Below are 26,519 nucleotides of genomic sequence, written 5' to 3' on the forward strand. Positions count from 1 at the left end.
CAGAGACGATGAATCAACAACTTTTTAATAAAATACAAAGTGTGTTTCTGTGTGTGTGTGTGTGTGTGTGTATGTGTATCACAGCAGGGCACTCTTGGCGTACGACAGCAGACACAGTGATTGGTCAAATGATGCACGTAGCTCCGCCCACCCCACCTCCAGCCGGGGGGAGAGGCGGAGCAGCGCCGCCATGGCAACAGAGTCCTGTGACAACGAGCGGAGATGGAGCTGAAAAACAAAAACAAAAAATAAAATAAAATAATTACCACAATAAAAGACCGAAGACCTCAACAAACGTTATATAAATAAATAAATGAATGCTGTGTTCCGATTGGCTGACCTTCAGGAAAAGGGCCAAGTAAGCCTGAGCCAGGTCGAAGTCCCGCCCACTGGACAACATGCTGTCAATCATGTGGATGAAGGCGAGCAGGAGCCCGCTGGCTCCGCCCCCCTCTGACGTCAGACAGGTGAGCTCGACGGAGAGCGCCGCCGGCCCACAATCCTTCAGGAGACGCAGCGGGCGATCGACTGCACAGAACGAGAGTTGATTTATTAAAACGTATCAAATATTATCCACAAACATGTTTATAGATATTCAATTTATCAAGAATCGTTCACACCAAACGCAGCGCAGCTTATTCTGTGCACAGACGCCACGAGACTGAAGTGACACAAATTTGCGATCGCGAGGCGCGGGAGTTGAAATTGTTATTTTTTCTATGGTTGAAGGCGGACAGTTGAACGGCTTCCGGGGCGATAAGCCACGCCCCCTCACCGGCGCGATTCACACGCATTCACACCAACGTCCCCATTAGATGCTCGTTTAACAAAGCAGACGATAGTTCTCTTCAATACACTTACTGTAAGTCGCTTTGGATAAAAGCGTCTGCTAAATAATATATTAAATAATATATTATATATATAAATTATATATTTTATATATAAATATATTAAATAATATATTATATATATAAATTATATATTTTTAAATATATTTTATATATAAATAATATATTAAATAATATATATTTAGAAAATCAACATATACATTTTTAGTTTAACAGAGTAAAAAATAACTAAAATAAAACAAATGTACAGTAATATGTTGAGATGTATAATAAAACAGACTCACATGATCCAGACTCTAGAGCTGACTCCAGATCAGAACTGAACTCTGACCTCTGAGACATCAAACCCCAACGCAGCAGCTTGGACTGAACAACAATAAACATCATCATCACCATCACCATCATCATTAAGTGACTTCTCTACACATCAGGAGGAAACAGGATTTTAGAAATAAGAGTTGTGTGTTGAAGAAGGAACCACAGAAGAAGAGTTGTGTGTTTACCTGTGTTTCCTGTTCGGTTGCCGTGGGCGACGTGAATCGAGGCGTGAGACCAGGAAGCGTCGGCAGAAAGAACGGAGCAGCAGGAGGAGCAGAGGGAGGAGCCACGGGTTTATTCCTCCTCTAGAGACACACACACACACACACACACACACACACACACACACACACACACACACACACACACACACACACACACACACACACACACACACACACACACACACACACACACACACACACACACACACACACACACACACACGATCAGATGATGTCGTTATATCTAAATTATAATGTTTAGATCTATATATCTATAATTTATATATAGACTTTTATATTATGTTTAAATCTAAATTGTATAAATTGTTTTGTTTATATAAACTGTTTATGAGACGCTCTGTAGTCAGAACAAACTTTATTATTCATTTCACTCGGCTTCCTTTCTCATCTTTCACAATAATAGCCCCAGACATTGGTATATGGATCCATATTTAACCCTTTGTGATCTGATTTCATATACAGCGGTTAGACCTGACTCCGTTGCTCTGCTGACTCACCTTGATGGTGTCCAGGTAGAGCAGACTTTTCCATCGAGACTCCGGCAGCAGAGACAGAGTCACAAGCTCCGCCCCCAACTGTTCTGCCGACTTGTACGCATCGTCGACCTCCTCTGATGTCACTTCCTGTTCAGACTCGTCCACCGTGACCCCCGGCAGCGTCACCTCGGCCGGTTGGTAGTCGGCCGGGAGGGGGCGGAGCCCCACGGGCCCACACAGACTCTTATTGGTCCTGAGGGAGGAGAGCTGCACTGTGATTGGCTGCTTCAGAAGATCAGCTGACAACGACTCAAACACACAGATCAGTGATGTCATAAATAAGACGTATTCTGTCGACACATCTGATTGGCTGCTGTAACTAACCAGAGGTAAACGCCCAGACTGTCAACGTGAGCTGTCGACAGGAAGTCTCCGGTCGGCGACAAGGACACGCCCACCGGCGCCATGGCAACCAGGAAGCAGTCGACGAGACTGAAGAAGGAGAAACATAATTATTCATATTATATATATATATATGTAATTATGTAAATAAGTCAGTAAAATTATTCGGTTTAGAAGTTGAAGTGTTTAATGAAAGTGTTGACGGTGAAGTGGACCGTTCCATTCTCACAATCCAGAGGGGAGATCCCAGGTACGAATGGTACAGTCCATCGCCACGGTAATCAGCCAGCGACCATCGGGGCTGAACGTCTGAGGAAGAAACAATAACATGAGCGGTCTGTTAGCATGCTAGCTCGTATTGAACATCATTAGCAGGTTGTTAGCCGCGTTAGACCCACCATGTCGTTGATGTTGCCGTGGTGACCGGCAAACTTCCTGACGATCCGTCTGGTTTCTATGTCGACCACCAGCAGCGTGAAGTCATCCAGCGCTAATGCTAACATCCCGCTAAAAGAAACAGAAAACACTGTTAGCTATATGTCTGTGTAGCGTTGTGCCAACCGTTAGCTTCCTGTCTCTGTGTAGAGTCATGCTAACTATTAGCTACCTGTCTCTGTGTAGAGTCATGCTAACTATTAGCTACCTGTCTCTGTGTAGTATCATGGTAACCGTCAGCTACCTGTCTCTGTGTAGCATCATGCTAACCGTTAGCTACCTGTCTCTGTGTAGCATCATGCTAGCTGGCGCAGCATGTAGCTTCAGCTGCTCTTCCTGTTTCCTGCTCTTGAAGCGCCAGAACTTGAGCAGCCAATCAGAGCCTGCGGTGAGAGTCAGCTGGTTCAGGGTGTCCGTGGCGACGCCTCGCACTGCCCCGCTGTGAGCTGGGACAGGGGGGGGGGGGGGGGGGGGGTTAATGACAGACAGAGACACAGCACAGACCAATCACAGACCAGAACAGGTGAACACACCTGTCTCATCGTTGCCATAGCAACCGCGGTGCTGGCCGGACTGCAGGTTGTAGACGTCGACGCGACCGCTCGACGAGCCAATCACAGCGAAGTTACCACAGGAAGTGATGTCGACCGCCTGTGAACAGAGACAGGAAGTCACGTGACGCCTTTAAGAGAAAGCAGGAGGAGGGGCTTAGAGAGAAACAGGTGTTGTTACCGTGGCGATGTCGGTCCTGCGGGCGGCCGGCGGCTGCAGGTGATGAGCTCCCATGGTGCACCGCTGGTAGTTCCACGTGGTGGTTGCTAGGCGACCGCGGTGACACGCAACGATGCCGTCCCAGTCCGACTGACGAGCGGCAGCTGTCAGCCAATCAGAGAAGAGGACGTATTTTAAATGGAGGTTTTCTCTTTGTGTGTGTGTGTGTGTGTGTGTGTGTGTGTGTGTGTGAGAGAGTGCGTGTATGTGTTTAAGTGTGTGTGTGTGTGTGTGTCCCACCGGAGGAGAACGCTGTGATGGCAGGAAGACGCAGCTCCTCGTAGGACAAACCCTTCTTCTTCTTCTGCTCCTTCTTCTTGTTGATGGAGCCTAGAAGGAAACACCCAAACGTCACGTTTTCATTAAACTACTTTGTTTGTATATAAATTATGTTTAAATCTGAATTACATAAAAGGACATAATTTATATTTCATATAAATGATGTTTTTATAAATTACATTACCATATATAACTTATAATGTTTGAATCTGAATTTGATAAATGACATAAATGAAACATGAACAACGTTTGGGTTCTAGATCTTTAAACGTGGTGAACGGACCGTGACCGAGGTTCTTGTTGAAGCGCTCGTGGACGGTGGAGAACGACTGCAGCGTCCCGTCCTGACCTGCAGGGGGCAGAAAAACACAAACACCAGCTTATATTCTGTTCATCAATATACAAATATAATGAAACAAGAAGCACATTAAAAGTAATTTAAAAAATAAAATAAATCCCAAGGAAAAAATAAAGCTTATTGGAAAATATGGAATTTTGTTTCATAACTTTAAAATATAAAATAATTACATTATAAAAAAGGACACAAATTAAATATAAAATTAATTAATATAAAATATAAAAATGTATTATTAGTAAAATAATCATGTGACGATAAAATAAACAGATAAATTATATTTATTTACCAGCACTGAGGATGTTTTTTCCGTCGTTGCCGTGGTGATGGATGGTGGTGGGCGGGGCACTGTGGCCCTGACGACTCCTTAGCAACCTGGGGGCCCCGCCCTCCTGGTCAAATATCCACACCTGAAGAAATCACACCGTTAGAAATATATAGAAATATATATATTATGTGTATTAGTACCTTGATGGCGTTGTGTGTGTATTGTATATATATTGTGTATTAGTACCTTGATGGCGTTGTGTGTGTATTGTGTATATATTGTGTATATTGTGTATATATTGTGTATATTAGTACCTTGATGGCGTTGTCGGCTCCGTTGGTGATCAGCAGTGGCTCTCCGTGCAGGAAGGTTGCCGCGGCGACGGCTGTCCTGTGGGCGTGTCTGTGCTGAGTGACCAGCTGACGGCGCTCCAGGTCCCAGAATGCAATGTGGCCCTGAGGACTACCGGACGCCACGATGGGGGGGCCGTCTGACGGACAGAGAGCGGAGACATGTTAAATAAAGTTATCTGAATTTGATGAGAAGTTATTAAGATTATTATTATACTACTAATATATTCAATAAATATATATATATTATTTATATTATGATACTAATACATTATATATATGTATATATATTATATTTATTATATATAATAATAATATATATAATATTTATTATTATTATTATTATTAATAATAATAATAATAATAATAATAATAATATCTCCACCTGTTCTGAAAGTGAGCGAGCTGATTGGTCCCCAGTCCTGCGTGAAGCTCATCAGCGTCTCGTCCAATCGGATGTTGTGAATGATGATGCGTCCCGTCGCCGTGCCAACACCGACGACGTCCACTGCAGGACTCTGGGAAAATTAATTATTCAACAAATAGAAATGTTGTATTAATAATTAATAAAAGCACGTAATAAATAACATTCAATTCATTTTAACTTTTAAAATGTTATATGACTAAATGTATTTAAAATACATTGAACTGATTTTAATATATATATAAAAACAGATATGTTACAATAATAATGTACAATTTGTTTATAGAAATAAATCCTTCATTCGTCTTCATTATTGGTGTTTTCATGATTCACTGACCTGCTGCAGAACTGTGACTCCAGCCGACCAGCCGGAGAACGTGAACAACAACTTACTGAAGACAAGAACACGCCGGAGTTAAACACACGCTGGAGTTAAACACAGTATTAACCCCCCCCATACTACTACTGTATATACTGCTACGAGTCTTGAGAGTACTACCACCACTGTACTACTGTACAGTACAGTTGAGAGTACAACTAAGACTGTAGTACTACTCCCGTTTATTTATTTTTTACCCTTCAGGTGTTTCACAATAAAAGCCTGGATGCTAACACGCTAACACGCTAACCTGGTCTTGATGTTCCAGAGCTGCAGTGCACCCTGGGAGCTTCCCAGCAGCACCTTGTTCAGGTAGGTGCTGGGGTGCATCATGGCCGACACGTCGAAGGTGGCGGAGTCGAACTGCAGCCGCAGGTAGACGTCTGTGTGAGAGTGAGAGAGAGCAAGGCATGATGGGTAACAATAAGGGGCAAAAGAAGGAAACTGGAGAGAACACGTGAAGCCCCGCCCCCTTACCTCCTTCCTGAACATCCCACACGATGACATCGCCACCGCCATCGGCCGAGATCAGCTGATCGCCCAGAGGAAGCAGCAGACGCACTTCCTGTTTGTGTCCATGGTAACGCATCACCACCTGTACGGAGAGCAAAGTGGCTCAAAATACTTATTTTGTTTTTGTTATTGTTCGTTGAATTATGTTTTTAAATAAAGTTTTCTGACCTCTTTGTTGCGGGCGAAGGCGCTGATGACTCGCCCGGCGGCGGCGAACACCAACATCCTGTCTGCTGCCACACAGCTGATGTCATCAGACAGGCTGTTACCTAGGAAACCACCACGTTACATCACAGCACAGCAGCCAATCAGAGAGCAGAGCTCTCAGCAGCATCATAGTGGATTCAGTTTAAATATATTGAAATGTACTCACTGACAGCAACGATCCCCAACCGGTTCACCTGGAAGTAATCAATACGTCAATCAATCAATACATCAATCAATCAATACATCAATCAATCAATACATCAATCAATCAATACATCCATCGATGGACTCGTCAGTCAACATACTTTAATGGGTTTAAAATATTTATGAAGAGAGAGAGAGACGGGTCAGGAGCGAGACAGGTGAGGAGAGAGAGAGACGGGTGAGGAGAGAGAGAGAGACAGAGGTGAGGAGAGAGAGAGACGGGTGAGGAGAGAGAGAGAGACAGAGGTGAGGAGAGAGAGAGGTGAGGAGAGAGAGAGACGGGTGAGGAGAGAGAGACACAGGTGAGGAGAGAGAGAGACGGGTGAGGAGAGAGAGAGAGACAGGTGAGGAGATAGAGAGAGAGAGAGGTAGAGAGAGAGACGGGTGAGGAGATAGAGGGAGAGAGAGGGAGAGAGAGAGAGAGAGAGACGGGTGAGGAGATAAAGCCGATGTTGACGGTCTGTACGGGAGCCGTCAGAGGACAAACCAACGGAGGACACGTTATAAACACACACACACATTTACACACACACGCACGCGCGCGCGCACACACTTTAATCGACAGTAAATAAGTGTCTTACATTGTACGTGTGGAAACACTGACCGACCGCCGTCACCACGTAGAACTCGCGGTGCTTCTTGTGGTACCGGAGCGCGTGCGGCACGTGGTTGGAATAAAGACCCAGAACCCGGAACCCGGAGAACAAAGAGCTGCCGCCGCTCGGCATGTCCGGTAACAACGGAGGAGTTCACCGAATAAACACGAGAACTAACAAACGGACCAACGAACCGGAGAGACGGAGCTGAACCGAGGGAGACAACACATGGAGGAGCGCCGAGCAACTGAGTCCGACTGTAAACAACGAGCGCTCACATGATGTTCCGCTCTTGAGGACGAAGGTTCCGTTTGAAGCAGGAAAACAGAAAAATTAAACTTTAATTTAAACTGGTCAATGATAAAAAAATATTTTTAAATATATAGATTTTTTAAGGGAATCATTTTAATAGAAGGGGAAATATAATAAATAAAATGAATATAATATATTAAAATATTAATATAATATATTAAAATAGTGATAAAAAAGACTCAATACATAACCTGTCTGGAATAAGTAAAACATTTAACAAAAAAATCATAAAAGATGATTTTCAATTATGTCAAACCAATAAACTACACAGTAAGTTTGAACGTTTATTCCGTATTTAAAGATGTTGTGGTAACGTGTGCATTCAAATGTATTTGTATTAATTATCTTTTATTTGTTGATTGAATTGACCAAGAAGCTTCGTCTCCACGAGAACATCAGAGACATTTTTAAGTTCAGATTTTATTTTTCTGCGACACAAAGTTTCAACATTTACAACAAACACAACAAAATATGAACGAGTGCAGACTGTGATTTTAAAAAGATAAACACACAACTTTATGTTGAAAACGTTCCACTGATTTTCCAAACATTTATTTTGAAAAATCAATAAACACCAACTTCCGTCTCTGATTTAACTGATCGATCTTGATTTGAATATTTATGGTTCACATATAATTTAATCTAACGCTACATTTCTTTTAATAGATTTTCCATTTTTACAACTTTATACAAATAAAAAGTGTATTTAAATCAGCTGTTGATGTTTTACTCTGAAGGTATTCATGTCAGTACTTCTAGTGTGTTTACTTTCAGCACGGGGTCATGAGGTCATGCTGGAACAGGAAGTGACACTGCTTTTCCATGGCAACACACAACCACCACGTTTTGTTTGAAGGCAGGAAGTGACATCACGACGTGACACAAACGTTCAGAGTCGACACGTGAATCCGACCTCGTGTTGTTGGAAAGTGGATTTATTTTTGTTTTGATGGCGCTACGCTAACGTTTCCAGGCTTTGTGCTAAGCTACGCTAACAGTTTCCCTATGTTTCCAGTCTTTGTGCTAAGCTAGGCTAAACATGACCGGGAAGCTGTGTAATGAAGGAAATATGATGCGATTGCAGGAAAAACAGCAGAAGTGTGTAAGAACTGAAAGGAGTCGTTACGACATGCGACGACACGTTGTTATAACGCGTGTCATAACGACGTGTTATAACGTGTTTTTGAACACTTGTCTCGTTGTAAAGAGAAACAGAATTTTTCGTTGTCATGGGGACAGAAGTAATTTGAACTTTGGAAGTGAAGCTGCGTCTCCGTGGTAACTAGCTGCCCCCCCCCTCCAGCAGCAGCAGCCTCAGCAGCGTCCTGGCGGCGGCGAGCAGCGCCCCGTGCAGCGCGTACTGCGTCGCCAGCGCTCCGAAGCCGCGGTAGAACCCGGCGGTTCCCTCCTTGCGGCGGATGGCGTGCAGACACTCGGAGAAGCCGTCGTACTGAGAGTTGACGGGCAGCACCAGCGGGCTGCCCACGTTGCCCAGGGCGACCACGCCGTCGGTGGCGTCGATGATGGTGCGCGTGCCCTGCAGGCTGAGGCGGTGCAGCGCCGTCTCCAGGGGAAACAGCAGCACGTCGGCCACCAGAGACCCCGCCCACGCCGCCGCCAGCTCGGGGAAGTAGGCGTCCAGCGGGTTGGACGGGTCGGACGGGTCGGCGCGCTGTTTCCTGCCCCGCTGGTGGAACCACAGCGCCACCCGCTGGACGGAGGCAGCGATGGCGTAGCGCAGGATGGCGTGCAGCGCGGCGGGAAGCAGCAGAGAGCTGAGCGGAAGCAGACGGTGACTGTGAGGAGCGCCGACGCCCAACAGACGAGTCAGACCTTCACGGACGCAATCCAGCAGCCCGGAGGACGAGTCGTCACGGACGATCTCACTCTGAGGAGGAACAACGAGAACATATGAGACATGCAGCAGACTCAGACAAGACAGCTGATCAGAGCTCCATACAAAACATTTCAATCATCAATAATCACCTGGACGGTCTCTATGAGGCTCGCACAGTAGAAAGGAAGAGCCACCACAGCTGTTAACCTGAGGACCCCCCACACACACACACACACACACACACACACACACACACACACACACACACACACACACACACACACACACACACACACACACACACACACACACACACACACACACACACACTTAAATCTACAGGAATGTGAAGGAGGTTCTGCACCGACACTCAGTTCATTAAATAAATCAGTAGAAGAAGTAAACTGACCCTTTAAGCAGTAAATGTCCAGCCAGCTGTTTCCAACTCCACCTGTGAGGAAGTTCCCTACGGACAGAAAACACTCAGTAATACTACTACAGAGATACTAGAGTAATACTACAGTAATACTACAGAGATACTAGAGTAATACTACAGAGATACTAGAGTAATACTACAGAGATACTAGAGTAATACTACAGAGATACTAGAGTATTACTACAGAGATACTAGAGTAATACTACTTAGTAGTTACCGTGGTAGCGGTGTGAACTCGCTCATGACGCCCTCGGCTCCGAGTGTGATGCCGTGAACGATGAAGGTGCTGCTCATCCCCTTCCACAGAGACTTCACACCCTGAACAACAACAACAACAACAACAACAACAACGCTTTACTGACCTGTTACACCTCATGATGACACGTTTAGTATTTACAGTTCATATTCTCATGTTGAAAAACACTGATTATTCATTGGCACTGAAAACTATATTTATATTTAATAATAATATTTAATATCATTGGTTATTTATACTTGAATAATAATAACACACATTCTTAATAATAGTTTATAAATGTTGTGTATCATTGATATGTTGTTAATATCTCACCTGAGCCTTGGTGATGGAGTACATGACGGCGACGGCGCTGAACGGAGTCAGGTGGTAACACCGGGCGTGGTAGTTCACCTGAGACCAGCAGCCAATCAGAGGGCAGCAGGAGGGAATAACATCATCATTATTATGAACTAAATATGTTGCAAGAATTACATTTAAACCATAAACATCATTTTAATGATGTAAAGTTTGTTATATTTTTTTTATTGCTCCTTTAACGTTCACTCGGTCCTGATGAGACGCAGACGTTAGTTATTGATCAGTTATTAAGAAGGTGAGACGATACCTGACACTGTCTGCGGAAGACGATGCACGGATGAGCAAGAACGTTCTCAGTGAACAGACTGCAGGGAGGGAGGGAGGGAGGGAGGGAGGGAGGGGGGGGGGGGAGAGATTTAATTAGAGACATTTATTCTGAAATGTATTTATTTTTAATTTGAGGTTTTTTGTCCGTCAGGCTCTACAGACACTAGTTTAGGAATGATGTCATGATGATTGACAGCTCTGTCAGACAGTAAGACATTTATTATACGACCATTATTATTATTAATATTAATGTTAATAAGGATTCATTTCCAACCTGACGAGTCCGATTCCAAATCCAGCAAATCGATTGAGCTGCTCTGCAAGAAACAACAACACATCAGCATTACTATGAGACAATAATAACACTTAGTAATTCTATCATTATGAGACATACATATACAAAAGTGAGGTTTATTCTCTATAGACGGATTACAATTAAAAACAAATCATAGAACTCATAAATAATAATGATTTTACACTTTCATCTTAATCAAAATATCCATGTACTTCACATTACAGGCTAATTAGCCTTCTCCCTAACAGTCAACTAGCATGCTGCATTGAGTTCCCATTCTGTTTTTAGCCTGCAAGCTAACCACCAGTTAGTGTGAATTACCCCCTTAACATCGTTCACTTCCTATAGGATTAGCCTGCAAGCTAACCACCAGTTAGTGTGAATTACCCCCTTAACATCGTTCACTTCCTATAGGATTAGCCTGCAAGCTAACTACCCGCTAACATTATGTATTCGCCTCTTTAGCCTTCAGTGTTTCTTGTTGACATGTTAGCTTCTTATCGGACAGACCTCACGTTAGCTATGTAGCCGTTAGCCTGTTACGATCACTTTTCATTGTAAATTAGCCATAATAAGCTAACTATTCTGATCCTGCTAGCTAATCATTCTCCGTTGCTCCACACCCACTCACCGCCAGGAGGTACGCCCGGCTGCGGAGCCTCCCAGCCGGCTGCAGCTCCGGGACCTCCGCGCTCTCCCAGAGGATCGTCATGCTGAGGTGTCCGCTCTCCGTGGTGCAGGTTGCGGCTGCCGGGGATATCCGGCGGCGTGGTGACCCAGTGGTGGTGCTGCAGCTCCGCGGGGCCTCCGGCGCTTCTGACCGGGTAGCTCGCTCCGTACAGCGGGTCATCGAAGCTGTCCGGCCGCCTGAAGGCCATCAGAGGGCCGGTCGGTGCAGGGGACGAACTGCGGGAGGACCGTGAATAAGACCCGGATGTCAGAGCTCATCAAACGGAACACATCCACGTGCCGGTAAAATAACCGGAGAAATGATTTAAAGGCGGAATATTCGTCCCTGATTGATTTGACCCGCAGCTAAACAACATCCACCTGTCACCTGGAAGTTCTTCTTCTTCTTTACTTCCGGCAGACTGGCGGAGTTACAGCTCATTACTGCCTCTTACTGGACAGTAGAAGAAGAACAGCTCTTACCGGAAGTCCATCATATAATATAAATAATTTAAGTACTCTATCTTTTACTTAATTAAAAGTGTTAATACCAAAATATAAAAATACTCTGTTACAAGAAAAGAGTTCTGCAGTCAGAAACTATTTTTAAAATTTTTAAATTAACAAGTTTTAGCCTCAAATATTCTTAAAGTAACAAAAGTAAAAGTACACATAATGCTGAAGCCCATTTCAGTATAATAAATGTTATATAATTTAATTATTGACACAATGTGTCTATTGTGTTCTTAATTAATAAACTGAGATAAATTAAAAACAATTTTAAATAAGTAATATGTCGAGTTTAAGAATATAAAGAAAGAATCAGAAGATTATTTGATTATTTGGTCCGAATGGTTTTAATGTTACATTTCATTCATTTTCTGCTATAAAATGTATTTTCGTGAGGTGATGAAGAGATTTATAATAAAATACAAATAAAAAACAAACAGCACAGCTTTAAATACGTCATGAACAAAATGTTAAAACTGTGGTTGTTTGTTTTGTATTCGTATTTTATTATGTATTTATCTATTATTATGTATATTTCTTCTGTCTGATGTTTATTTGCTCCGTACAGACGACACAACGACGAGTTGATCATAAAATTTATTCTTTTTTTTTCAATATTTCCAGCATTTCTGACAATTAAAACATCTTTCAGACAATTTAATATTCTGATGAACAGTTTCCTTCACAGACGGTTTTAATCATAAAGTCTGGACTTCATTTTCAACAACATGAACAGATTCACACAAGAGACTCGAACAGTCTGAGGACGTCTAACAACACGACACACTGATCAAAGGTATGGGAACGTCTGAAATGCTGCTTAGAATTAAAAGTCCAGTAACTGCACTCTGTCCCTGCAACCTGATTGGTCCAGTAAGTAAACTCCGCCCACCTGTCAGTGTGAATCGATAAAATAAAATAAAAAAAGAATCACAATAAACCTGTGGCGGTCAGAAAGAAGAAGTTAATCAAAGTTAGGAACCAGTCGTCATCTTTTACTTTTGGTCTTTCCTCTCTGTTTGTTCCTGGTGACCTTCGACCTCCACCGACGACACGTTTCTTCTCAGACCCGGAAAAAAAAAGAAAAAGTAAAGAACGAGAGTTTTCAAGTTGAACTAAAGTGAAACCAGCAGAGCCTCCACGTTAACAGACATGTTGATCAGCACCTAAAAATGGAACGCTGGCTTCAGGTCGGGACGTCTGTGAGCCGCGTTAAGGCAACAGGTGTCGAGAAAAGACTTAAAGAAAACACTAAATGGGTTTTTAAAAGTTTGACTCAAGAAGCAGCTTCAAGTTTCATGATCTTTAAAAAGAAAACTGAGAAGAAGTTTGTGTTTTATACTTAAAATCAAAGAATGTTTTTTTAAAACTGATTGGCTCGCCGACCAATAGGAATTCTCCCAAAAAAGGCGGGTACTTTTTTAATGAAAATGTAATTCTTAAAATATAGATTGATCAATTTGACTCACTGCTTAGTGGAGATGTTTTTATCGAACTGCAACAAAAATAAAAAAAAATCTAAATGAAAACTTTTATAAAATATTTATTCACTAATAAATTATATTCTAAATACATGTTTAAATTCTGTTTTATGACTGATGGTTCCTCTAACAAGCAGCTAACAATGCTAACTAACAACACAAGTGTATTATGTAAGCTACGTATGCTAACGTATGCTAACGTATGCTAACGTTTTGGCTAAGAGCAGCTGGCACTAATCTGCCAGTTCTCATGGCAACAAAAACGGAAATAAAAGACAGCATGGCATGATTTGGCCAATCAGAACCTTCCGAGTTCGAAAAAAAAAAAAACGGACAAAAAAAAAAAAGTGCTTGTCGGATTTATTAATCGCTAACTACAGACGTTAATTAAGTGTGCAGGTTAGTGTCTCGTTTTCTGCGCTAACGTTCTGGCGTTTGTAGTTCCAAAGGTTGGCTAGCGTGCTAACATAGAGCGAAAGTGTTCGTTAGCGTCTCAGCGATTGTGATAAGCAAAAATCAAAAGTCCCGATCGGATCGCTAACTAGTGCGCTAGCTAAGCTAGCTAATGGCAATGCTCGGTGATGTCGACGACCACCGCCTTCCGCCAGCTGAACAGGAAGTAGCCCATGCCGGCGCCGGCTGCCACGGCGATGCAGAGGTAGGCGTTGTAGGTCATGAAGACGAGCATCAGGAAGTAGCTGACGACCACCTGAACCACGTGCAACAGGGTTTGCAGGAAGTGGGCGGGGCTTATCATCCGCTGCCTGAAAGGACGAGACTAGGGATTAGCACCGCTGTTAGCATCACTGTTAGCTTTAGGTTTTTAGATAATGTTGCTATTAACATGATGCTAGCAGTTTTAGCATTAGCACTTACCGTTCATCATAAAAAAACTCCATTACCGATGTATAGCTTTGGCACCATTAGTAATTGCTATTAGTGTGTTAGCATTAGCATGGATGCACTTTAGTTCATTTTAACATTAGCATTATAGCTAACAACAGAAATACAGTACAGTTTTATGTTTCGCTGAAAATAGCTAACTTAGCATTAGTAGCAGTGTTAGCTTTTTTTGTAGGTGTTAGCATTGCTCCAACACTTGATGTAGCTCCACACCAGTGTTAGCTTCAGCATAACATGTATTGTGTTCATAGCGTAGCATCATTGCTAATCCACCATGTTAAAACTTAGAAAAATTACATACACTTAGCAGAGTTAGTGTTAGCATTACTGTCCACATTATCTCTCTATATATGTTTAATATTTTCAGACAGATTTGTGTGACAATTAATGTTAGCATCATTATTAGCTTGAGGGTTAGCATGTTAGCTGCCCGAACACTTCACCAGGCCGCAACACAATTTCAGAAAAACTGAAATGCACCACTGAAGTTCCTGTTAAAGACTTCCTGTGAAGTATTGAGATGCTCCAATCAGAACCTGCCGATACTCATTAATTATGCATCATCAATCATCTGTTTTGGTCTCATCAGAGCACCTCAAACCGCAGGTAAAGGACCTGGACCAGGACAGAGACCAGAACCAGAACCTGAACTCTATAGTTACCTGATAGAGAGTCGTGAGAGGCGGGACTTTAGTCCAACAGGAAGCTCCGCCTCCTCCGAACACTGAATGTCAACCACTGAGCTGACAGTGAACACATGACATTTTACGTCACTGGACTGGACTGATTTAAGTTACCGTTACATGTCGCTAACACGTCGCTAACGTGTCACCACTTCCTTTTGTGGAATATATCATTGTTAGCATTAGCGTTAGCCACCTACCCGACCGTCTTGTGCGTCTCCATCAGCACCGTCCCATCAGACCCCGGCAGCGGCATCGAGTTGTAGCGGACGTTGACCTGACTGCGACGCAGCAGCGTCTCACGGCCCATCTTCAACCCCTCGTACAGCACGGCCAATAGGAAGACGCCGATACACGCCCCGGCCATCTCTGATTGGACGAGAGGAGAAGAGGGGCGGGGTTAGTGTCGACAGAGGGATCGAAAAGGGAGAGAAATAATCTGAAAATGTTTACAAAATGTGAATCAAAGCTATGACAATATAAATATGATAAAAAGTAAGTAGAAACATTTAAATATGTAAACAAACATAATATAAATGCTATAAAATTACCTCCAGGTGAGTTGATGAGCAGGCCGGTGAACAGCAGCTCCACGTTGTGGTAGCCAAAGTAAAAAGTCATCACCTGGTCAACGACAACCGAGACGTTAGCTTCACGGCTATATGTGGCTATCGCATTAGCATGCTAGCATCGCCTGTAGGATGCTATTATCATATTAGCATGACGTAGCAGTAAGGAACACCTCACCATCCCCCCGTGTCCTCCACTGCTCCCATCACTCCCTCCTCCTCCTCCGTGGTCGTGTCCGCCAGTGGTGGGCGGGGCCAAGGTGTTACGATGGTGGTCCATGTTGCTGTGGTCCATGGCGCTGTGGTCCATGGCGCTGTGGTCCATGGCGCTGTGGTTCATGTGGTTCATGGCTGCAAGACACAAGCTCACCTTCATCAACATCTTGCTGCCATGGAGTCGCTCAGCGTCCGTTTTTGTGAATTCATGGACTTTAATGTTCGTCTGTAGTAGATTCAAAGGTGAGGTGAGGAGGTCTGGTGCATCACTTCACCTCCTCAGAGTCAGAACACACAGAACATGAAACACATGTTGATCATTCAGAGGGACTTAAACTACCCGATGACATCTTTATCTCTGACGTGCGTCCACAACAAATGTCCAGAAATCAGCTCAGAAATCATAGAAAAGACGCTGAGAAAAGTCTTGTTTTTAGGTTTTCTGCAGCGTCACAGTGATCCAGTGAACATCTGAGAGTTCAATACAGACGGGAGCTGATCGCCGATCATTCGGATAAGAACAAAAACTCAAGAGTTAAAATAGGATTTAAAGAGTCATTGAGTCTGTAATTATGAATAGAACTCTACAGGAGCTCGTTGACGATTCTTACCTTAAAGTGAAGCCGACTGCACCAGACAGAGACTCACTGAACACTGACCGAGCAGACGTCTGCTGTAATCCGATTGGCTCTCTGAGGCCCCGAGGCTACAGGAGGCAGAACGAGCCAATCGGAGCGCTCTGAATGTTGCGGTCTGACGTCAGCCAATTAGATCAGAGCGACATTAACGGGAAGGTCGGCCATCGCCGTCGGCAACACTTAACTTCCTGTTTGTACGAGTCGGCGTCACTTTGAGTTAAAAGATAAATTTAACTCTCCGTTTACTTTGTATTCAGCTTTAATAATGTTCATCAAAAAACAACATGTGACGGTAAACACGTCGGAGTGATGTTAAATATATAAACATAATATATGTGATGGACTCATTCATCGACTAAAACTAAAAGAATTAAAATACTTTCTTTTCACTAAATATGATAAACTAACGAGACATTTAAAACCAGAGCTGACTAAATCAACACTCGAATCTGAACTTCATCTCTGGACCTTTGAGAGGCCGAGAGCCTCGTGTTGGGAAACGTTGTGATAAACCAGTTAGCAGCACCGCTAACGGCTAACGGCTAACCAACGAGGTTCACTTCAGTGACATCATGATGCCTTCAGGCTCTGCTCAGTGAACATGAGTACTGGTTGAAGCTACATTATAACGTCATCATGATGTGTTCACATGTAATCTGTAAAATGTAGTTTTGGTGATGAACTTGAATAAATCCAGTAGTCTGAAGGAGATGTTTATGAATATAAAACAGATATGAGAGATGAATTATGATGTTTAACTTCTAACACGAGCTCTAAACACATTATTACACTTCATAAATAATAATAATTATTATAAAATTACAATCTTTTATTTCCTTATCATTTGAATTGTGTTTTTATGAAGAAAAAAAACACAATTAATTACTAAAACAACGTGATTTTTGATGGTTTACAGACTTCAGAACGTTGAAATGATTTTTATAAAGTATTCTGGATCCTTGTAGACCAGCTGCTGTAATCAAACATCAAACGTGATCAGAGATCTAAAGGTTATATTTGCTCCTTTTGTTCTGATCCGATCTGTGTATGTTTCACCTCCAGCTGTTACCCACAATCCTTTGCAAAGTTAATATATGAACAAGAGGGGTCAAAGTTCAACAGTGCTGTAGTACTAAAGTAAGACAAACAGTTTGTGTTTTTACTCTCTACGTTCTCCATTCTACGTTCTCTATTCTACGTTCTCTATTCTACGTTCTCCACTCTCTACATTCTACGTTCTCTATCCTCTACGTTCTCTATCCTCTACGTTCTCTATCCTCTACGTTCTCTATCCTCTGTGTGTATTTTTACAGCTGAGTCTCTTCATCTTTATCCGTCCTTTGTGTATCTGAAGCTGTTTATTATTGTTTGAGACGCGCCCATGAGCCTGAATCACTGCTGATATGAAGCTGAGCCTCGTTGTGTTGACGATGGCTCAGCTCATCCGGCTCCACACGATGTCAATAAATCAATAAATCGATCTGTGACGAGTCAAAATGTGTCTTTTTGTTTCCACGTTTCAATAAAGTTTCAATTTTATTAAACAGCAAATGTGTTTTGATAAAAGTTGTTTAACACGTCTGGACTTCATGGATCTGATCAATAATCAATAACTGATCAATCACTCTGCAGTAAAAGCTTTGATCCTGATTGGTTCAGATGTCACTCATCATTCACAACTGAATTCAAAACTTTATCGACAACTTTTAAAGCTCTAACGTCCCTCCACCTTTTACACTGCGTCTCCCTTCGTCTCCCTGCGCTCTGATTGGCTGATTTCAGTCACACCTGAGACAAAAGCCTAAAACAGAGACAGGAAGTAGAATCTCTTACCTGGAGAGCAGAGAGCGAGGGGCGATCGAGCACCGAAGAGACGTCTGAAAGAGAGAAAGAGAGGAGACGAGTTTAACAGCTAATAAAAACCGATAGCTGGGTCAACGTCGGCCAATCGGGCGCCGGCATGCCTCCCAGACAGCCAATCAGCTCCCACAGCGTTCCTCTAATCAGTGAAAACCGCACATGAACCCTCGCCTGTTGTCACACCTGTGACGTTCAGAGATCACATGCTGCTCCTGAGTTCAGCAGGTCTCAGGTCAGAGTTCAGAGACGTGTCGCAGAGACCGGGACCCTTCACCTCAAACCTGGTTCTACCTGAACCTGGTCTAATCAAGCTCTGGTGGGGGACGACACAACAAGACCAGGTGGACTCAGAGGGTCGGTTCGGTTCCAGGTGGACTACGACGGTCAGGTCTTCACTGATATGAACCCAGAGGACCCTGAAGCTACTAACTCCACTGTAGTCCAGTTGACTGGGGATGGGGGCGGGTCCTTCTCCCTGAGGGACTCCGGTGTTTTGGGGGGGTCCAGGTGGAGGTTGCGGTGGTGCCTGATCCAGTCTCAGTGAGTCCCAGGTCTCTGAGCTGGATGACGTAGCTTAGCTTGGAGGGCACACTGGTGTTCGTACTGTTAGTAAACTGAAGTGGGTCCAGGGAGTCCGGGTGGAGGACTTAAAACCACTTCATGATGGTGGAGGTGAGTCCTACTGGGCCCGAGTGGTTCAGGCAGAGAGCTTTGGACTTTTCTGGGGGGACCGGGACAATGGTGGACTTCTTGAAACGTGTGGGGACGACAAACCGGAGCAGTGATCAGGTCCAGGATCCTTGTGTGGGTTAATGAAGGACCACATCAGTCCTGGATCTCATCAGTCTTGGACCTATTGTTCCTCGTATTACTGATAAAGAGTTGATGATGTCATTTATTGACGTTTGAAAATGATTCACTTCCTGTCGTTGTCGACCTCTGACCCTGATATCAGTTCATCACATTCAGTCTTTAAATCATCGACGAAGAAACGAGATTCAAACTAAATTTAAGAAGTGATGAAATGTGAACGATGATGAAATGAAGTGATTCATGTTTTAATGTGAAGTAGAATCTCTCTCTCCTGATTGGTCCAGCTGTGTTCCTCCAGCAGCCAATAAGATCGTTTGATTGATCCGTTAATACATTATTATTGAAGTATGATGACTAATTATATCGTTATCTATCATTTGCTGATATAAATGTATTTAAATAAAATAAATGACATTATGTTAATTGTATAAACATAACAGCAGATCACCAGTTGTAGTTCTTATTCGTGTTTACGATGAGGTCATTGTAGTTCTTATTAGTGTTTGTGATGAGGTCATTGTAGTTCTTATTCGTGTTTGTGATGAGGTCATTATATATTTGGAAAATGTAAACAAAAATTATACATAAGTAAATAAATAAGTCTGGACTTAAGATTCAGATCAGAGAATAGATATAAATAGATAAATAGACCTGATTGACAGCTGAGCACCGTCTCATCAGCCAATCAGAGAGCAGCAGCAGGACTGACCCCGAGTCAGCAAATGTGTCCTTTGACCTTTGACCTCACTGACAGTCACCTCCTCGTCACTGATTGGCTGAACTTCACCCACTTGTTCTGGGGGTCAGTGGACAGGAAGTGATGTCACGTGTCTCCCCTTCAGGCATGAGGTCACGGTGACATCACAGGAAGCGTTGATCAGTTTCCTCATAAATAAATAAAACGAATGAACTCACTTGTTACATAAAGTTTGTATGAGATCATAATCATTACGTTAGATGATGCAGCAGAGCAGCTCGGGGAACGCTCAAAGCTTTTTAAAAAGGTTTACGAACGAAGCTCTGAACGTCTGTCGTTATGTTTTATGACATCACACTACAGACAGAAATGTCTCGTTATTGTCTGTAAATGTAATTCATGGTGCTGCTGGTCGCCGGCTGGGCTTCCGTGCAGCTCTGTTGAGCTTAACAAAGTCCTCGCGTCTCTTAAAACGCGTTGAAGTTCTAAACCTCTCACACTCTCGTTCTTGTCTGTGATCTAGACCGGATCAGACCCAGACCGGCTCCACTGGACCTCCTCCAGGTTCAAGCCTGTGACGGGTTTTCACCTCAATTCAACTTGTACTCATTTCACCTGCAGAGTCCTCATTCACACAAACCCTCAACCCTTAGACCTGGTCTACAGGACTCTCAGTGATCACATTCACACATCCGTGGTGTTCTCTCTGAGGCGTGAGTCGGCCTTTTGGGAAACGATGCGCCTGTTTCCTCATGAATTAAACAGACTCCACCATTGTTGTGACATTCGACATGTTATTAAATTAGATCACTGATCTGCTGTCAGACGGCCTGTGCTCTCTCACAAGGACTTCATTGTTGTGGACCGGTTCTCCTCCTCCTTCCTCCTTTAAAGTGATTTAAATCACCTGACGGCACAACAGATGAACCAACAGGTCTCTACAGGTGAGGGTTAGTGGGACCCAGACCAGAACAGACCCGGTCCCACTGACCCAGACCAGCGTGGTCCCACTGGTCAGATTGAGAGCGTGGGTCCTGGTGTTCGGGTCATGTGAACCCTTTCCTGCTCGTCTGATGTCGGGATCGTTGGTCTGTGATGATCAGCTGATCAGCAGGAGCATGACATCATCGTCTCTCTTCAGATGATGCTCATGACCTCAGTGTGTTGTTATTATTACACTAAACACACTAAATCTGTGATTCTGTCTGCATCTATAATATTTGAGTTATTGTGGATTTTTGACTTATTTAATATTCTTACTGTTTTATTACTTATTTATAATACTTGTTTTGATACATTGCTTTTCTTACTATGTCTCTTGTTTGCACTATACTGTATATATATATATATATATATATATATATATATATACACACACACACACACACACATACACACACACGATATATACACACACGATATATACACACATACTCCACTTTGCTGCTGTAATCCTGTAAATGTCCCACTGCGAGACTAATAAAGGATGATCTTATTATTATTATTATTATTATTATTATTATTATTATTATGAGTCCTCACTATAAACACTTCAGTCCAGACTTCCTGTGAACCAAAGAATAGATTTGAGAATATTAATATGAAACAATAAAGCACTCAACGGGTGGTTTTGTGCTTGTAACGTGTTGGAATGTGTTTAACGTGTTTGAGGACACAGACTATTGTTACACGAGAGTCTGTTATTCAGACGCATCGCTGTGGTTGATCTGACGTCAGATCTTATTGTTCTTCTCTCATACCGACTTCATTGTTCTCCTCTTTTAAATATTTTAAATGTGTGAGGAAACAAACACACAGACATGGCTCCTGGCAGCTATCCCGAGCATTGCATCCTCCAAATCACTGTTTGTGAACTTCCTAGTAAACCAGACCCGCTTTGAGAACCAGACCCGCTTTGAGAACCAGACCCGCTTTGAGATCTGCTGCATTCAACACAGAGCGACACGTGGAGCCGGTGGACGAGATGACGGTAGACCAGGTCTTAAAGGTGAGTGTTTGTGTGAATGAGCATTCTGCAGGTGAAGTGAGTACAAGCCGAATTCACAACAACACCCGTTCTGTTCTGAGACAGTCACAGGTTCGAACCCCGCACGAGCCCGTTTGTGACTACGTGCAGGAGAACCTTAAACTGTGACTCCTCCGCGAGGTCCGGTCCTGTAGCGCACCGGTGCTAGTGAGTAGCAGCAGAGGTCAGAGTTACACACACACAGCAACACACACCAGAGGATCACGAGCTTACCTGGAGGACTTCCGGTAAATTCTTCCGCTCCGTTTTAGCTCCGGAACACGAGACTAAACAATTACAAATAAAACAGAAGAAGAAAAGAAAGAAGAAGAAAGTGGTTCGTCTCTTCAACTTCTCCTCTTCACCGTCGGCCGTCTGCTGCTCCGACGTTTCCGTTACCCTGCGTCATGACGTCTTTACGCAGCATACAGGGAGGAGCTACGAGGAGGTGGGCCAAACAGTTTTGGACCAATCGGAAGGCGATTCCTGAGGTGAGGGGCGGGACTTGAGTTGTTAGAGCCACGTAACCGGTTGTCGTGAGTGACAGCTGTAGGAGTTGGAGTGGCGAGTCCAGTGACCAGAACACACGAAGAAGAAACTCTCTGGCCAAATCCCAACGTCCCCCCTAAACCCTCAAACCCTGAACCCTCATGGACTTACTGACGTCACCTGGTAAGTGGTTGAGTGTGAGAGGCTGTGAGGGCTCGAGATGGTGTGAATATGAACGGGACAGTACTTTGCTGCAACATATCACGTTACCATGAAAACAACAACAAACATGATGTATAATTGTGTGTATTTATTTTATACTTTGTACTCCCTGATTTGAACGTCTTCCAGGATTTTTACTCACAGGATGAGAAGTAACTTCATATAATCTATTTACTCGTTTTTGTCAAAACAGCTTCAATGACAAAATCTAATATTTGATGAATAAATAAATAAATATTCTCTGATTTCATGTTTATTGTTTGTTCCATCTTTAACCCTTAATGTTTCTGTGTGAATGTAATACTCCAGGCTGAACACACGTTTTTTTTTACGTCTCCATGCGTCCACTGGTTACCCCGTGTTTAACGTCACATTGCAATGATTTGTGGGTAATTCCCTTAGGCTAAGTCACTTACGGAAAGGGTTCATTAAGGGCTCAAAATGTCTGCGAGAGACTCAAATACTCGATGACAACGGGACAGCCCTAAACCCTCACGGACTTCGAGGACTTCGCGGGAGCGCGCCTCAAAGTCCGTGAGTCCGTAAGGGGGACATTGGGATTTGACCTCTCTTTATTGATAATATTTACATGACGTCACATTGAACGGAGAGACAAAGATTTAATGTGATCGATATTAAAAATAAATAATTTGAACACATTTTATTTACACATAAATAAGTTTCTGTTTTATATGAAGTTTATATAACATTAAATTATAATAATATATTCAGTATTATGCTCAATATTAGTATCACTTATACATTTATTTGTAATATTTGTTGTATTTAAATTGTTGTTTTAATTGTATTTATTTATTTACCTTAATATTATTGCTATTGTTTTATTTTGCAATGTTGTCAGTATTAATTATTTTAACGTAATAATTGTTATTCTATTGTTCATATGTATTTGTATTCTGTTTTTATTTGTTATTTTTCTGTTGTAATCTTTAATTAGTTAATAAAGCTCTCTTATCTTATATATCAGTATTGTTTTTATTTTTGTTATAAGATTGTAATATAATGATGTGTAGAGTCAACTGACTCAAGGACTTTCCAGGAACATCTTCCAGGACCTTTGAGGACCTCTGGAAGATCTTCAAAGATCCACTCACATTTCAGCCAATCAAAGAGCAGCGTCACAAAGTTTCAGCCAATCAACATTCAGTTTATTATTTCTCGTCATCATCACTTCACAAACAACAGGAAGTCATCAGAACACACAGGAAACACAGGAAACAACCAAAAAAAACTGGAAATGCATGAGTTTCACAATAAAAGCCTTTTCCCTTTCTCCAGCCAAGTCGTGACTCCAGACGAAGAGAATTCAGAAAAACAACCAATCAGCTCATTAAATCTGATTTCATTTATGATTTTATTTTGAAATACCTGATTGGCTGATTTCCTCCCTCAAACCTCACGGAGATACAGTGAAGAAGACTTTTATTTTGTTAGATTCAGGAGATATATATAAATATTTCGTAAACATCAACACAGTAACAACATTTATTAATGTCTTCGCTCGGAGCAGGAAAACAGGAAGAGACGAACTTCGCACCTTCAAAATAAAACTTTTCATTTTTGGGAAAAATTTAGATGAATTAGTTTTGAGTCACAAAAAAAATAAAAACTTCACATAAACGAAACTGTTTTGGCTGAGATTGAAGCTAATGTTGCTAACGTTGCTAACGTCCAAGTCTCCTCTGTTTGCCCCGCCCCCATCGGATATTCGTGGCTCCGCCCCCTCAGCCCGCCACGCGGTAGTTGGCGTGAAACTCGGGCTGAATGTCGCAGACGCGTCGTAGCAACTCGACAAGCACCGCCTCCCGGTTACCGCGGTAACTGGCCTGGATGCGAGCCATTCGCTCGACGGTGTCGCGGTCGACCTCAACCGCGCTGTTGCCGTGGGAACCGAGGGCCTGGGGGGGGATTTAAGAAAATATGAAGAAATGTCAAGAAGTTAAAATAACTAACATATTACAACAATTAAATCAGTCTATCAATAATACAGTCTATCAATACTACAGTCTATTAATACTTCAGTCTATCAATACTACAGTCTATTAATACTTCAGTCTATCAATACTACAGTCTATCAATACTACAGTCTATTAATACTTCAGTCTATCAATACTACAGTCTATTAATACTACAGTCTATCAATACTACAGTCTATTAATACTTCAGTCTATCAATACTACAGTCTATTAATACTAGTCTATTAATACTTCAGTCTATCAATACTACAGTCTATTAATACTACAGTCTATCAATACTACAGTCTATTAATACTAGTCTATTAATACTACAGTCTATCAATACTACAGTCTATTAATACTACAGTCTATCAATACTACAGTCTATTAATACTACAGTCTATTAATACTAGTCTATTAATACTACAGTCTATCAATACTACAGTCTATTAATACTAGTCTATTAATACTACAGTCTATCAATACTACAGTCTATCAATACTACAGTCTATTAATACTACAGTCTATCAATACTACGGTCTATTAATACTATAAATACATTTAGAATATGAAGAAAAAAATACAGTTAAACATTTGTAAATATTTCTAATAAACTGAAGCCCAATGAAGAGAACCAGTAGTACTAGTATTGTAGTAGTAGTAGTATTAGTAGTATTGTGTACGTACAGCAGCCTCTTTGGTCTTGAACTCTTTCTCTCTCTGGAGTCGATACTGTTCGATCTCAGCCTGAGCTTCTTCCTTCGCCTGCTTCAGACGACGGTTCTTACCTGAAGAGACAATAAGTAATTATACATGAATATATTTAAATATATTAACTAAACATTAATATATTAATAAGACATTCATATATTTAAAGATTACATTTATTTAAATACGCGGGTACAGACTGCCGAAGGGGTTTCTATTATTTTGTCCACACAGTTTATATGATTGATCGTCTCTCTGACTCTGTATCACGTGGTCACCATATCCCATGATGCTCAGCGGCTGACTCATCAACCATCAGCTGGACACATGAACATTATAAATATCTACATTTTTATGAGCAGAAAAGAACAATAAATACAGAACAATCATAGTAAAACAGCGTCATCATGAACACCGAGTAAATCATTTAATGGAAATATAAATATATAAGTTATAAGGATACATGTTCGTGCATTATAAGTACAGTATTCTAACTGTTCGTGTTTTGTTAGTGAAGGTGACGACACTCTATAATTCGGTGCATATTTAACTCATTAAGAGTTTATTTATCACAGTTACAGATTTCAGTTCATCATCGATGTGAAGTGAAGAGCAGCACGAGCTGCGTCAGAAGAAGCGACTTCTCACTAAAACACGTGAGTTCATGAGAACCGACTGAGCCGACGTAAAGAGAGGAGGTGACTGATTCTGACATTATCTGCACATTTGATTGAATTCATTAAAAATAGAAGCAAATAGTCTGAACTCTCAGATTTCCAGCCGGTGGTCTCTACCGGAGGCTGTTAGGCCGCCTGTCGTACTCACGCTTGCGGGCTTCGGCCACCTTCTCGGCGGCTCTCTTCTCGGCCTGCAGCAGCTGCTGGATGCCCTGAGACTGACTCGCCATGTCGGATCAGAGGAGCGGAGGACGGAGCAGCTAAAACCGGGAAAAATCACCGAAATGAAGGTCGACGGAGGATTTTAGTCTCTTTCCGCTGTTGACCGCAGTCAGCTGATGGCACGTCACGCTGCGGAGCTCACGTGATCTCCTTCTTCTTCTCTTTTTAATGTTGTTTTTGCGCCATCTGCTGTTTCGGAGTTTGAATCAGGTTCTATTTTATATATTAATCCTGTTTCTCTGAAGTAGAAGTAGTAATACTACATTGTAGAAATACTCTGTTACAGTACTCATTATGCAGGAATATTATATTATTGTGTTCATCGCT

The 26,519-nt window shown here is 42.3% G+C and overlaps 4 protein-coding genes across 5 annotated transcripts; all 4 read right to left on the reverse strand.

The window, feature by feature from the left end:
- Positions 1-11: 11 nt before the first annotated feature.
- Positions 12-7,292, reverse strand: wdr36 (WD repeat domain 36). Its single transcript, XM_079179092.1, has 22 exons — positions 7,056-7,292; positions 6,437-6,464; positions 6,232-6,332; positions 6,028-6,145; positions 5,801-5,933; positions 5,509-5,563; positions 5,133-5,265; positions 4,712-4,887; positions 4,419-4,539; positions 4,058-4,123; positions 3,736-3,825; positions 3,457-3,599; positions 3,258-3,375; positions 3,005-3,170; positions 2,688-2,796; positions 2,519-2,598; positions 2,272-2,379; positions 1,909-2,140; positions 1,352-1,471; positions 1,133-1,214; positions 341-528; positions 12-228 (listed from the first exon to the last, which is right to left on the reverse strand). The coding sequence occupies exons 1-22, from the start codon at positions 7,200-7,202 to the stop codon at positions 79-81; spliced, it is 2,664 nt and encodes an 887-aa protein (XP_079035218.1). The 5' UTR covers positions 7,203-7,292; the 3' UTR covers positions 12-78.
- Positions 7,293-7,784: 492 nt separating this feature from the next.
- On the reverse strand, positions 7,785-11,898 carry slc25a46 (solute carrier family 25 member 46). The gene is made up of 8 exons (XM_079179108.1): positions 11,465-11,898; positions 10,813-10,855; positions 10,519-10,576; positions 10,227-10,304; positions 9,873-9,973; positions 9,629-9,685; positions 9,369-9,426; positions 7,785-9,270 (listed from the first exon to the last, which is right to left on the reverse strand). Exons 1-8 carry the CDS (start codon positions 11,709-11,711, stop codon positions 8,665-8,667), a joined length of 1,248 nt encoding a protein of 415 aa, XP_079035234.1. The 5' UTR covers positions 11,712-11,898; the 3' UTR covers positions 7,785-8,664.
- Positions 11,899-12,596: 698 nt separating this feature from the next.
- Positions 12,597-22,287, reverse strand: slc31a1 (solute carrier family 31 member 1). Of its 2 annotated transcripts, XM_079179113.1 has the most exons (7): positions 22,133-22,287; positions 18,336-18,379; positions 15,827-15,999; positions 15,631-15,703; positions 15,280-15,448; positions 15,059-15,139; positions 12,597-14,257 (listed from the first exon to the last, which is right to left on the reverse strand). In XM_079179113.1, the coding sequence occupies exons 3-7, from the start codon at positions 15,995-15,997 to the stop codon at positions 14,056-14,058; spliced, it is 696 nt and encodes a 231-aa protein (XP_079035239.1). In that variant the 5' UTR covers positions 15,998-15,999; positions 18,336-18,379; positions 22,133-22,287; the 3' UTR covers positions 12,597-14,055. The 2 variants fall into 2 exon arrangements, with proteins under 2 accessions (XP_079035239.1, XP_079035240.1); XM_079179114.1 differs by lacking the exon at positions 15,059-15,139.
- Positions 22,288-23,756: 1,469 nt separating this feature from the next.
- On the reverse strand, positions 23,757-26,309 carry atp6v1g1 (ATPase H+ transporting V1 subunit G1). Its single transcript, XM_079179116.1, has 3 exons — positions 26,119-26,309; positions 25,273-25,373; positions 23,757-24,528 (listed from the first exon to the last, which is right to left on the reverse strand). Exons 1-3 carry the CDS (start codon positions 26,198-26,200, stop codon positions 24,355-24,357), a joined length of 357 nt encoding a protein of 118 aa, XP_079035242.1. The 5' UTR covers positions 26,201-26,309; the 3' UTR covers positions 23,757-24,354.
- Positions 26,310-26,519: the final 210 nt, after the last annotated feature.

This window comes from Pholis gunnellus (assembly GCF_910591455.1).
Source record: "Pholis gunnellus genome assembly, chromosome: 18".
NCBI lineage: Eukaryota > Metazoa > Chordata > Actinopteri > Perciformes > Pholidae > Pholis > Pholis gunnellus.

Excerpts from the sequence above, each read along its gene's own strand:
- wdr36 (XM_079179092.1), bottom strand. The coding sequence starts at position 7,202 with ATGCCGAGCGGCGGCAGCTCTTTGTTCTCCGGGTTCCGGGTTCTGGGT. Across the intron at positions 4,888-5,132 it reads CTCGCTCACTTTCAGAACAG|ACGGCCCCCCCATCGTGGCG; the intron begins GTGGAGATATTA and ends TCTGTCCGTCAG. Across the intron at positions 3,376-3,456 it reads GCAGGACCGACATCGCCACG|GCGGTCGACATCACTTCCTG; the intron begins GTAACAACACCT and ends CTCTGTTCACAG.
- slc25a46 (XM_079179108.1), bottom strand. The coding sequence starts at position 11,711 with ATGGCCTTCAGGCGGCCGGACAGCTTCGATGACCCGCTGTACGGAGCG. Across the intron at positions 10,856-11,464 it reads GCCGGGCGTACCTCCTGGCG|AGCAGCTCAATCGATTTGCT; the intron begins GTGAGTGGGTGT and ends TGTTTCTTGCAG. Across the intron at positions 9,427-9,628 it reads GGACATTTACTGCTTAAAGG|GTTAACAGCTGTGGTGGCTC; the intron begins GTCAGTTTACTT and ends GGGGGTCCTCAG.
- slc31a1 (XM_079179113.1), bottom strand. The coding sequence starts at position 15,997 with ATGAACCACATGAACCACAGCGCCATGGACCACAGCGCCATGGACCAC. Across the intron at positions 15,140-15,279 it reads GAGACGCACAAGACGGTCGG|CTCAGTGGTTGACATTCAGT; the intron begins GTAGGTGGCTAA and ends GTTCACTGTCAG. Across the intron at positions 14,258-15,058 it reads CTCTCACGACTCTCTATCAG|GCAGCGGATGATAAGCCCCG; the intron begins GTAACTATAGAG and ends TCGTCCTTTCAG.
- atp6v1g1 (XM_079179116.1), bottom strand. The coding sequence starts at position 26,200 with ATGGCGAGTCAGTCTCAGGGCATCCAGCAGCTGCTGCAGGCCGAGAAG. Across the intron at positions 25,374-26,118 it reads GGTGGCCGAAGCCCGCAAGC|GTAAGAACCGTCGTCTGAAG; the intron begins GTGAGTACGACA and ends TTGTCTCTTCAG. Across the intron at positions 24,529-25,272 it reads TCAAGACCAAAGAGGCTGCT|GCCCTCGGTTCCCACGGCAA; the intron begins GTACGTACACAA and ends ATCCCCCCCCAG.